This window comes from Procambarus clarkii, unplaced genomic scaffold, assembly GCF_040958095.1.
Source record: "Procambarus clarkii isolate CNS0578487 unplaced genomic scaffold, FALCON_Pclarkii_2.0 HiC_scaffold_488, whole genome shotgun sequence".
NCBI classification, from domain to species: Eukaryota; Metazoa; Arthropoda; class Malacostraca; order Decapoda; family Cambaridae; genus Procambarus; species Procambarus clarkii.
In genome coordinates, this window is record NW_027189521.1 from 147432 (window position 1) to 159145 (window position 11714).

Genomic DNA, 11714 nt, shown 5'->3' on the forward strand with positions numbered 1-11714 from the left:
GTCCAACGAGGCTCTTATCCCTGTGGCCCGTGTGCCCCGCAGTAAGTCAACAAATTCCTTTGGAGACTTCAGGCTGAAGGCGCAAGGAACATAAGGAGTCAGCAGGCCGTTGAGTCGCTTCGCCAGCCAGTCTGTACGGGTGTGGGTATCTGGCTAATGATTGGCCGAAGTGGGTTTCCAGGCTTGTGTGTCTTGACATTTCCATATGCATATCCAGGTTTATATTCCCCAATGATCTTTGGCAGGTGGAGTCCGGATTTCTTGGCGTTCACAGTTTCGATCAGTTTGTTTACCTTTGCTTTCAGTTCGGCTGTAGTGTCCTTCGTTACCCTTTGGAACTTAGTTTGGTCAGGGAGTATGAGGTTCATTTTCGCCAGATATTCGTCTTTTTTAAGAATGACATATATTGGCGACTTGTCACCTCTCCTGACAACTATCTCCTTGTTCTCACGAAGGCTTTTAGCTGCCGCTTTGAGCTCGGGGGACAGTATGGTGCTTCTGTAATTGCCTCGATTCTTTCCTCCTTCTGCAATAAGTTCTGCTTGTAAGGTGTCTTTGGTGGTGACCTTTTTTTGTGTCTCGAGGTCGAATATGTTGTCCAACAGAATTTCCAACTCTACTTTCCGGGCCATCTCACTCGGTCTGGACTCGAAGTGGGCCTGGAAACCCACTTCGGCCAATCATTAGCCAGATACCCACACCCACGTACAGACTGGCGAAGCGACTCAACGGCCTGCTGACTCCTTATGTTCCTTGCGCCTTCAGCCTGAAGTCTCCAAAGGAATTTGTTGACTTACTGCGGGGCACACGGGCCACAGGGATAAGAGCCTCATTGGACGTAGAATCGCTGTTTACCAACGTACCTGTGGACGAGACAATCGGGATGATAGCCGACAGAGTGTATCGTGATCCAGCCTGTACTCCTCTTGACATACCCGAAAATATCCTAAGAAAACTACTCCAAGCTTGTACTAAAGAGGCACCCTTCTTGAGCCCGGATGGCACATGTATAAGCAAGTAGATAGGGTCGCCATGGGTTCTCCCCAAGGTGTCCTGTTTGCAAACTTCTACATGGGTACCATCGAGCAAAAAGTCTTAGTCGACATGAACTTGAAACCGGCCATATACTGTAGGTATGTTGACGACATTTTTACACAGGTACCTGATGTCAGACATCTGCAGGAGCTGAAGGAGGCATTTGAGCAGGGTTCCGTGCTGCGTTTCACTTACGAGATGGAAAAGGATGGGAAGCTGCCCTTTCTAGATGTAACAGTCATGGAAAAGAGCGGAGGTTTCCACACTGCAGTCTACACTAAGGAAACGAACATAGGAATGTGCCTAAATGCCAACAGCTACTGCCCAGACAGGTACAAGAGGAGTGTTGTTAACGCATATGTCGACCGTGCTCTAAGCCACAGCTCAGAATGGAAGCAAGTCGACGAAGAACTCTGTAGGGTAAGGCAGGTCCTAGTCAACAACGGCTTCTCCAATGGTTTCGTCGAAGACATCATAAGAAGGAAAGTGAAACGCCATGCAACCTCTGAAGAGACAACTAACACAACACCTATACCCCCTATTAGACTATTTTACAGGAACTTCTTTTCCACAGCTCATAAAACAGAGGAAAGGGTCCTGAAAGATATTGTTAATAGAAACGTTATCCCTACAGACAAAAATCAGAGGATACAACTGACGATTTACTATAATACCAGAAAAACGGCCAGCCTACTCATGAGAAACTCTCCAGACTCAAAGCAGAACGCTTTAAAAGAGACCAACGTCGTCTATGCCTTCAAATGCCCACTTGGGGACTGTAAGCTCCAAAAAACCCAGTATATAGGCAAGACAACAACATCTCTTTCTAGGCGTTTAACGATGCATAAACAACAGGGCTCCATTAAGGAACATATAATCTCTTCCCACAACCAAACCATCGCCAGAGAAATCCTTGTAAACAACACAGAAATCATCGATAGATACAGCGATAGCAGGCGGCTTGACGTTTCCGAGGCACTACACATTAAGAAGTCAACACCAGCAATCAACAGCCAATTAATGCACAACTATATTCTACCCACCTCAAGACTCCGCTCCAATATAGAAGCATCAAGAAATATGGACCAATAGGCTTTCTACAATCACTTCCATTTCAATACCCATTGTTTCGTGTTCCGTCTTGTGTTGATGAAATTAATACCCTATTAATGCCACCTCTTGTTCTGTCTTGTGTTGATGAAATTAATACCCTATTAATGCCACCTCTTGTTCTGTCTTGTGTTGATGAAATTAATACCCTATTAATGCCGCCTCACCCCATCCACCTCACTCAAATGAAGATATAAACAAAATCGGAAGATGTGTAAGTTCTATTCAGTTGTGTATTTGTAAACTAAAGTCTTTGAAAATGTAATAAGTTTTACGAAACGCGCTCGTGTCGCGTCAGACTAGAAATAAAAATGAATTTTGGAGAATTGATTTTTGAATTACCTCCAACAGTGAAAAGAAATGTACGAAAGATTGAGAAAATTCGTGTTAGAATTATTAATCTTACTTTTTCGGTCATATTTAATAATATATATATATATATATATATATATATATATATATATATATATATATATATATATATATATATATAGTTTCATTGAATATGACCGCATATTCTGTATTTATTTTTTCTGGTTTAGGGCTTCTATCCCTCTAACTATTTTCTTAGCATCAGGGCTTAATTGAAATAGGAGTTCTCCAAAACTCATTTTCGTACTTTTAAGGTGAAGAAAAGAAGTGATTTACTATAGAGTGTATTACACTTATTTATATAATTTGCACAACGTTTCGAACCTCCATGGTTCATTCTCAAGTGAACAGATCTTACAATACTAGTTGATTTTATACCCGCACTGGGTCAGGTGATAATAAGTGCGGGTATACCATTTCAGTGCGGGTATAAAATCAACTAGTATTGTAAGATCTGTTCACTTGAGAATGAACCATGGAGGTTCGAAACGTTGTGCAAATTATATAAATCAGTGTAATACACTCTATAGTAAATCACTTTTTTCTTCACCTTAAAAGTACGAAAATGAATTTTGAAGAACTCCTATTTCAATTAAGCCCTGATGCTAAGAAAATAGTTAGAAGAATAGAAGCCCTAAACCAGAAAATAATAAATACAGAATATGCGGTCATATTCAATGAAACATGTTTGAAAGAAAACCTGCTGCCAGTATACACCAATATATATATATATATATATATATATATATATATATATATATATATATATATATATATATATATATATATATATATATATATGTATAATAGATAGATAGATAGATAGCACTTGGAAGGGATCAGGATAAGGATTTGGGATGGGACGTGGGAAGGAATGGTGTCCAACCACTTGGACCGCCCGGGATTGAACGCCGACGTGCATGAAGCGAGAAAATCGCTCTACCGTCCAGCCCAAGTAGCTGGCCGATTTGAGGATGACAAAAAGCACTGGAGCAAGCACAGTACCCTGGGGGACTGAGCTCTTCACGGTTGATGGACCGGATTTGATTTTATTGACTATTACACATTGGGTTCTGTTAGTCAGGAAATTGTAGATCCATCTGCCTTCTTTTTTCAGTAATTCATTTTGAACGCATTTTATGTGCAATAACACCATGGCCACATTTGTCAAAGGCTTTTGCGAAATCTGTGTAAATTACATCAGCGTTTTGTTTGTCTTCCATGGCATCTAATGCCATGTCATAGTGGTCCAGCAACTGTGACAGGTAAGAGCGCCCTGTTCTGAAACCATGTTATATGGGGTTATGGAGATGCTGTGATTCCATGTATTTTGTGATCTTACTTCTTAGCACTCTCTCAAAGATTTTTATGATGTATGATGTTAGTGCTATCGGTCTGTAATTTTTTGCCTCTGCCTTATTTCCTCCTTTATGGAGTGGTGCTATCTCTGCTGTTTTTATTATGTCAGGGATAATGCCTAGGCTTTATCTCCAAAGAATGTGCAGGGCCTGCGATAGAGTTTTTTTTACAGTTCTTGATGAATATAGAGTTCCAAGAATTAGGGCCTGGTGCAGAGTGCATAGCGCATACTGTTTATTGCTTTCTCAAAATCCAGTGGGGATAGTGACATCTGATATGTGATTTGATGTTGGAATCATATCCACGAAAAATTCATTTGGGTTATCAATCTTCAGTGTGTTTAGTGGTTCGCTGAAAACAGCGTCGTACTGATTCCTCAGTATTTCGCCCATTTCTTTGTTGTCATCTGTGAAAGTTCCATCTCCCTTTTGCTGGGGCTCGATACTAGATGTGGTTTTTTATCTTGATTTTGCATAGGAGAATTTTTTTTTTCGGATTTCTCTCTATTTCACTGATGGCTTTTTGCTCTCTTTGGCTCTCTTGGGATTTGTATGATTCCTATATCTTTAGTTCAATTGTTTATATATCTCTACCTAACCTTCTTCGCCGTTCTTGAGATAGGGTGCGACTCTCAAGTTTTTCCGAGATTCGTGTTTTTCGCTTATAGAGGAAACGACGTTCCCGTTCCAGTCTTCATCTCTTCCTCTTTTATTTCTTAGGGTATGCCGTTTGAGCATATTTCTAGTGCTGCTGAGCTTATTTTTTCCAGGCACTGGTTCAGGTTTGCATTTTCTAGCTGTATTCCCCGCTTATTTCTGTGTAGTCGTGGTGTATTTGCTCCCAGTTTATCTGTTTATTATTAAAGATGAAATTGCAGAGATCGCCTCCACAGGGAATCGGGACTGATTTTGAAGGTCTATTCCTGGACTGGTTTGGTTTTGGGCTGGTTTCGAGGCTCTAGCTGTGCAAGGCTGTCGTGTGGTTTCACTGGTTCACCAGTTGGGTGAATCACAAGTGTTGTGGTTCTCACTGGTGAGTTCACGAGTTTGTAGAACCACAAATTCAACGACGTGGAGTGTCGTGAAGGGTTCACCTGAGGTGGTTCTGATAGAGCCGCCCCTTCATGTCCAAGCATGAGGACGTTGCTCGTCCAGGAGTATTGATCTGGTTCCAGGCACTAGACCGTCCGCCTGGTTCGTCACGACGGGACCATTGGTGGTTCACCAGCACGGGTCCTCCACCACCTCCACCCACACCTTCTTATCTCCTTCCTGATGCTACTAATCCCTCGCTGGGGTAATCACTGTTGCTCCATGCTGAAGTAGTCACTGCTCACCCTTACTGGAGTAGTCACTGCTGCTTCTTCATCAGGGTTGACACGACCACACCCTCACGACGTCACTGTAGTCACGACCACACCCTCACGACGTCACTGTAGTCACGACCACACCCTCACGACGTCACTGTAGTCACGAACACACCCTCACGACGTCACTGTAGTCACGACCACACCCTCACGACGTCACTGTAGTCACGACCACACCCTCACGACGTCACTGTAGTCACGAACACACCCTCACGACGTCACTGTAGACACTAACACACCCTCACGACGTCACTGTAGTCACGAACACACCCTCACGACGTCTCTGTAGACACTAACACACCCTCACGACGTCACTGTAGTCACGACCACACCCTCACGGCGTCACTGTAGACACAAACACTCATATTACGTCACTGTAGACACTAACACACCCTCACGACGTCACTGTAGTCACGACCACACCCTCACGACGTCACTGTAGACTCAAACACACAATCACGACGTCTCTAAAGACACTAACACACCCTCACGGCGTCACTGTAGACACAAACACTCATATTACGTCACTGTAGACACGAACACACCCTCACGACGTCACTGTAGTCACGAACACACCCTCACGACGTCACTGTAGTCACGACCACACCCTCACGACGTCACTGTAGTCACGAACACACCCTCACGACGTCTCTGTAGACACTAACACACCCTCACGACGTCTCTGTAGACACTAACACACCCTCACGACGTCACTGTAGTCACGAACACACCCTCACGACGTCTCTGTAGACACTAACACACCCTCAGGACGTCACTGTAGTCACGACCACACCCTCACGGCGTCACTGTAGACACAAACACTCATATTACGTCACTGTAGACACTAACACACCCTCACGACGTCACTGTAGTCACGACCACACCCTCACGACGTCACTGTAGACTCAAACACACAATCACGACGTCTCTGAAGACACTAACACACCCTCACGGCGTCACTGTAGACACAAACACTCATATTACGTCACTGTATACACGAACACACCCTCACGATGTCACTGTATACACGAACACACCCTCACGACTTCACTGTGGACACAAACATACCCTCACGACGTTACTGTAGATACGAACACACCCTCATGACGTCACTGTAGACACGAATACACCCTCATGACGTCACTGTAGACACAAACACCCTCACGACGTCACTGCCGACACGACACACCCTCATGACGTCACTGTAGACACGAACACACCCTCACGGCGTCACTGTAGACACGAACACTCATATTACGTCACTGTAGACACGAACACCCCCTCATGACGTCACTGTAGACACGAACACCCCCTCATGACGTCACTGTAGACACAAACACACCCTCACGACGTCACTGTAGACACGAACACCCCTCATGACGTCACTGTAGACACGAACACACCCTCACGACGTCACTGTAGACACAAACACAACTTCACGACGTCACTGTCAACACGAACACATCCTCCCGACGTCTCTGTCGACCGAACACACACCCTCACGACGTCACTGCCGACACGAACACACCTTCACGAAGTTACTGTAGGCACGAACACACCCTCACGACGTCACTGTAGACACAAACACACCCTCACGACGTCACTGCCGACACAAACACACCCTCGTGTTTACACTCCAAGTCTCCACTTCAAGACATCAATTAAGTGTTCCTAAAGCGCATCTTTAGTCTAACATCTTCCCGTGTTGTGATAGCGAGCCGCTGAGCCTCCATCCCCAGACACGAGTCTCCCCACCTGCACGCTCAGGTCTCGTCCCCTGAAGTGCCTCCACCAGTTGTGTCCGGACACAAACACCAGCTTAATGCGTCCACCAGTTGTGTCTGGACACAAACAACAGTTGTCTGGACACAAACATCAGTGGTCTGGACACAAACATCAGTTGTCTGGACACAAACATCAGTGGTCTGGACACAAACATCAGTTGTCTGGACACAAACATCAGTTGTCTGGACACAAACATCAGTTGTCTGGACACAAACATCAGTGGTCTGGACACAAACATCAGTTGTCTGGACACAAACATCAGTTGTCTGGACACAAACATCAGTGGTCTGGACACAAACATCAGTTGTCTGGACACAAACATCAGTTGTCTGGACACAAACATCAGTGGTCTGGACACAAACATCAGTTGTCTGGACACAAACATCAGTTGTCTGGACACAAACACCAGTGGTCTGGACACAAACATCAGTTGTCTGGACACAAACATCAGTGGTCTGGACACAAACATCAGTTGTCTGGACACAAACATCAGTGGTCTGGACACAAACATCAGTTGTCTGGACACAAACACGAGCCTAATGCATAACTTTTCTGTTGCAATTTCTATTCGTCATCCTAAATTTTCAGTGTTTTCTGTACAGCATTATCTTCTGTCCTTCATGTCCTTCCTTGTGTCCCGTCCGTCTGTCGTCCGCTGTTGTCCCGTCCGTCTGTCGTCCGCTGTTGTCCCGTCCGTCTGTCGTCCGCTCATGTCCCGTCCGTCTGTCGTCCGCTGTTGTCCCGTCCGTCTGTCGTCCGCTCATGTCCCGTCCGTCTGTCGTCCGCTCATGTCCCGTCCGTCTGTCGTCCGCTGTTGTCCCGTCCGTCTGTCGTCCGCTCATGTGCCCGTCCGTCTGTCGTCCGCTCATGTCCCGTCCGTCTGTCGTCCGCTCATGTCCCGTCCGTCTGTCGTCCGCTGTTGTCCCGTCCGTCTGTCGTCCGCTCATGTCCCGTCCGTCTGTCGTCCGCTCATGTCCCGTCCGTCTGTCGTCCGCTCATGTTCCGTCCGTCTGTCGTCCGCTCATGTCCCGTCCGTCTGTCGTCCGCTGTTGTCCCGTCCGTCTGTCGTCCGCTCATGTTCCGTCCGTCTGTCGTCCGCTGTTGTCCCGTCCGTCTGTCGTCCGCTCATGTCCCGTCCGTCTGTCGTCCGCTGTTGTCCCGTCCGTCTGTCGTCCGCTCATGTCCCGTCCGTCTGTCGTCCGCTCATGTCCCGTCCGTCTGTCGTCTGCTCATGTTCCGTCCGTCTGTCGTCCGCTGTTGTCCCGTCCGTCTGTCGTCCGCTCATGTCCCGTCCGTCTGTCGTCCGCTGTTGTCCCGTCCGTCTGTCGTCCGCTCATGTCCCGTCCGTCTGTCGTCCGCTCATGTCCGTCCGTCTGTCGTCCGCTCATGTCCCGTCCGTCTGTCGTCCGCTGTTGTCCCGTCCGTCTGTCGTCCGCTCATGTCCCGTCCGTCTGTCGTCCGCTCATCTCCCGTCCGTCTGTCGTCCGCTCATGTCCCGTCCGTCTGTCGTCCGCTCATGTCCCGTCCGTCTGTCGTCCGCTCATGTCCCGTCCGTCTGTCGTCCGCTCATGTTCCGTCCGTCTGTCGTCCGCTCATGTCCCGTCCGTCTGTCGTCCGCTGTTGTCCCGTCCGTCTGTCGTCCGCTCATGTTCCGTCCGTCTGTCGTCCGCTGTTGTCCCGTCCGTCTGTCGTCCGCTCATGTCCCGTCCGTCTGTCGTCCGCTGTTGTCCCGTCCGTCTGTCGTCCGCTCATGTCCCGTCCGTCTGTCGTCCGCTCATGTCCCGTCCGTCTGTCGTCCGCTCATGTTCCGTCCGTCTGTCGTCCGCTCATGTCCCGTCCGTCTGTCGTCCGCTCATGTTCCGTCCGTCTGTCGTCCGCTGTTGTCCCGTCCGTCTGTCGTCCGCTCATGTCCCGTCCGTCTGTCGTCCGCTGTTGTTGTTCCGTTCGTCTGTCATCTTAGCCCAGATGTTTTTCCTCGTCATATTTGATTGTGAGGCTGTTGACGCCCCTGATTGTGAGGCTGTTGACGCCCCTGATTGTGAGGCTGTTGACGCCCCTGATTGTGAGGCTGTTGACGCCCCTGATTGTGAGGCTGTTGACACCCCTGATTGTGAGGCTGTTGACGCCCCTGATTGTGAGTGTAGTGAAGTTGAGGACTAGAACCACACGCACGCCACCTATACAGGTGTGCCACCGTACACACCTGTACAGGTGTGCCACCGTACACACCTGTACAGGTGTGCCACCGTACACACCTGTACAGGTGTGCCACCGTACACACCTGTACAGGTGTGCCACCGTACACACCTGTACAGGTGTGCCACCGTACACACCTGTACCGGTGTGCCACCGGACACACCTGTACCGGTGTGCCACCGGACACACCTGTACCGGTGTGCCACCGGACACACCTGTACAGGTGTGCCACTATACACACCTGTACAGATGTGCGACCGTACCCACCTGTACCGGTGTGCCACCGGACACACCTGTACAGGTGTGCCACCATACACACCTGTACCAGTGTGCCACCGTACACACCTGTGCAGGTGTGCCACCGTACACACCTGTGCAGGTGTGCCACCGTACACACCTGTACAGGTGTGCCACCGTACACACCTGTACAGGTGTGCGACCGTACCCACCTGTACTGGTGTGCCACCGGACACACCTGTACCGGTGTGCCACCGGACCCACCTGTACCGGTGTGCCACCGGACCCACCTGTACCGGTGTGCCACCGGACCCACCTGTACCGGTGTGCCACCGGACCCACCTGTACCGGTGAGCCACAGGACCCACCTGTACAGGTGAGCAACCGGACCCACCTGTACTGGTGAGCAACCGGACCCACCTGTACTGGTGAGCAACCGGACCCACCTGTACTGGTGAGCAACCGGACCCACCTGTACAGGTGAGCCACAGGACCCACCTGTACAGGTGAGCAACCGGACCCACCTGTACTGGTGAGCAACCGGACCCACCTGTACTGGTGAGCAACCGGACCCACCTGTGCTGGTGAGCAACCGGACCCACCTGTACTGGTGAGCAACCGGACCCACCTGTACTGGTGAGCAACCGGACCCACCTGTCTGGTGAGCAACCGGACCCACCTGTACTGGTGAGCAACCGAACACACCTGTACAGGTGAGCCACCGGACACACCTGTGGGAGCACATGGCATCACCAGACCTATGAGACTGGGTGCAGTATGTGGAAGGTTTGGTTAGAGAGGCGTGGGAAACAGTATATCTGGCACGTGACCAGACGTGGTGTGCTACCTCCAGGTTTTGGACCTCTGGTCCAAAACTTGGACCGGAGGTCCGAGCCCGACCTCTGGTCAGGGATGGGTTTTGAACCGGTGACCGATCCAGCTTCACGTGATCTAATTTAATATTACTCTCCGGGTTTGATGGTGCGAATGTATATGGAACACATAAGGATAAATGCAATCGACTTGAAGAAAACATATATATGCATATGATTGGATGATAAATGTAAACGAACGTATGTTAAACGTAGATGATGTAAAATAGTCTTCCCTATAAATTATTTGAAAAGAATGAGAAAATATCAAATAAGTAAAAGTCGTGTGCGGTGTGTTAAGCTCAGATGTGCATAAAAGGCTGTGTGGGTTGTGTTCAAGTAGAAATAAATGTTTTTTTGTGAAAGCAGTCTTATGATCCACACAACAGGGGTAATCAGTAAGCGGTAACTGTGAATGTGCACAGGAACTGGTAGGATAGAAGATGGAATTTCTATTTTATAGAGCGGCGATATGAAACAGAACAAGTGTTTTGATGTGTTGAACTGCTTAAAAGATCCTTTATCGTTAAAATACCGTGTAATGCAGAGTAAACACAAAACATGAAGTCGGAAGGTGAAATAGTAAGATAGAAGATGTAATCCCTATTTGATGTAGGAATGCTAGGAAACAGACCGGTTGTGTGATGAGATGAGCTGTGCTGTTTAAATGAATCTTAAATCGTTTTAATACTGTGTAATGTAGAATAAACACAAACACAAAGTTGAAAAAACTTGCTATGCAAAACTAAGTCAGTCAGGTGCGAACTGTGATCCCAAACATTAGTGGTGTTGACGTGTTTGGAACTGTCTAAAGTAATTCTTGAATTGAAGGGAAGTGTATGGTTTGGTAAAAAGTTAAACTTAATAAAAGGAGGATGGGGAAATTTAAATTCTAGCATATTGGAGAGAAAATACAAACTTGAAGTTAGGAAGGTGTGGTTGGATGTTGAAGTAGTACTAGTAGAAGAATATAAAACTACACATGAACAACTTTATGTAGCAATAAACTTATGCACTGCAATGGGTATAAATGACTAAAAACTTTTGAGCTGATTGTGACTATATAAAGCCTATTATTAGTAAGTTTTTATTACTACATAAAAGCGATGATGAGTTAAAAACAGGAAAAAGGTGTAATAAACTATCCTATTATTGAATGATGAACTAATTCACTCTTTATCTGTTAACGACATATTCCTTCTGAATACAAGTATTTGTGTGAGTTGGTCTAAACAGATTTGAGGGAGGTTTTCTATCATGTGATTTCTGTGAGAGATAAAAGAAAGTATTAGTCTAATGGCTGACTAAATGTTAATTGAAAGTGGTGTGAAACGTTATATGAAAACAGTAAGTAAACATTATTTGAAAAAGATAAAGAATTG

The 11714-nt window shown here is 47.2% G+C and overlaps 1 protein-coding gene across 1 annotated transcript; it reads right to left on the reverse strand.

Moving 5' to 3' along the window:
- Positions 1-7005: 7005 nt before the first annotated feature.
- Positions 7006-7545, reverse strand: LOC123767798 (uncharacterized; the record flags this gene model as incomplete). Its single annotated transcript, XM_069320837.1, has 1 exon — positions 7006-7545. A coding segment is annotated over one exon (540 nt), but the record flags the coding sequence as incomplete, so codon positions are not given.
- Between the last annotated feature and the right edge of the window lie 4169 nt (positions 7546-11714).